We start from the raw sequence: 1,049 nt of genomic DNA, 5'->3' as shown, positions 1-1,049 counted from the left end.
TCAGCCCTCCTCGAGGGGGGGGATGGGGCATTTCTGATAGATGTAGACCACCCCAGAGATGTAGCCGGTGCCCTGGGTGCTCTCTTCCTCAGAGGTGGCCCTCTCCCAGCGCTCCACCTCCTGGGCCAGCACCTTCTGCCAGGCTCCCTGCCTCTCCAGCCTCTCCAGCACTGCCTCCAGCTCCACCTTGTACCGCAGGTTCGAGGGGTTGCTCCTTGTCGTCAGGCAGAGGAAGCCTCCTGTGGGGAGAGGGGACGGGTGATGCTGACGCCGGGCGCCTCCGCTGGGGATGGCATCCCCTTGGAAAGGCAGGGGGTGAGGGGAGGCAGCGGGACCCTGGCAGGAGTCAGCTGGCAGGCCAGCGGGCAGCGGTCAGGCAGGCCCCGAGGCCAGCGGGCAGGGGTTGGGCAGGGCATCACACCGAAGCCCACGCTGTCACACACCCTGAGTGCCACCGCCACCTCCTGCCGTGTCCCCCTGCCCGAGCCTGGCCGGCAGGCAGGGCCAGGGACCGGGCAGCCACGGCACATCCCTGCCTGGACCGGGCAGCAGGGACAAGGCCACGTCCCGGCTGTGCCACGGGGCCAGCGTCGTCCACCGGGACCCGGCGTCGCCGTCCCACCAGCCCGGGGGTCCCGGCAGGGAGACGACAGCGTGGGGGACGCGGGGACACCCCCTCACCCGGCTTGGTGACACGCAGCAGCTCCGGCACGGCCGCGCTCGGCACCTGCCCCTCGCCCAGGGCCCCCACCACCGTCACAGCGTCATAGTGCTCTGTGGGGACACGCGCGGCATCACCGGCGGGCGGTGGGGGGACCCTCCGGGGCAGCATCCCCGCCCCCGGTGCCGGCCCGTTACCTGCGGGCGCGGGCAGCGGCTCCCGGCCCACGACGCAGGGCAGCAGCCGCTGGTAGAGGCCGGTACTCCGCGCCCGCTCCAGCATCCCCGCGCTGCCGTCCACGCCGTGCAGGCAGCGGAAGCCGCGGCGGTGGAGCTGCGGGGACAGACGGACACACGGCACCGTTAGCTCCCCCCCCCGCCCCGCCCCG

The 1,049-nt window shown here is 73.2% G+C and overlaps 1 protein-coding gene across 1 annotated transcript in view; it reads right to left on the bottom strand.

The window, feature by feature from the left end:
* The window catches only part of WBSCR27 (Williams Beuren syndrome chromosome region 27), a 2,177-nt gene continuing 1,128 nt past the window's right edge, over positions 1-1,049 (bottom strand). The window contains exons 4-6 of the mRNA XM_010585962.1: positions 859-994; positions 682-774; positions 1-239 (exon numbers count right to left, since the gene is read on the bottom strand). Coding sequence (XP_010584264.1) covers positions 1-239; positions 682-774; positions 859-994 — 468 coding nt within the window. The remainder of the gene's footprint in view (positions 240-681; positions 775-858; positions 995-1,049) is intronic.

The sequence above is a fragment of the Haliaeetus leucocephalus genome, unplaced genomic scaffold, assembly GCF_000737465.1.
Source record: "Haliaeetus leucocephalus isolate CR32 unplaced genomic scaffold, Haliaeetus_leucocephalus-4.0 Scaffold136, whole genome shotgun sequence".
Taxonomy (NCBI): Eukaryota; Metazoa; Chordata; class Aves; order Accipitriformes; family Accipitridae; genus Haliaeetus; species Haliaeetus leucocephalus.
This window is presented reverse-complemented; position numbering and strand designations above follow the sequence as displayed.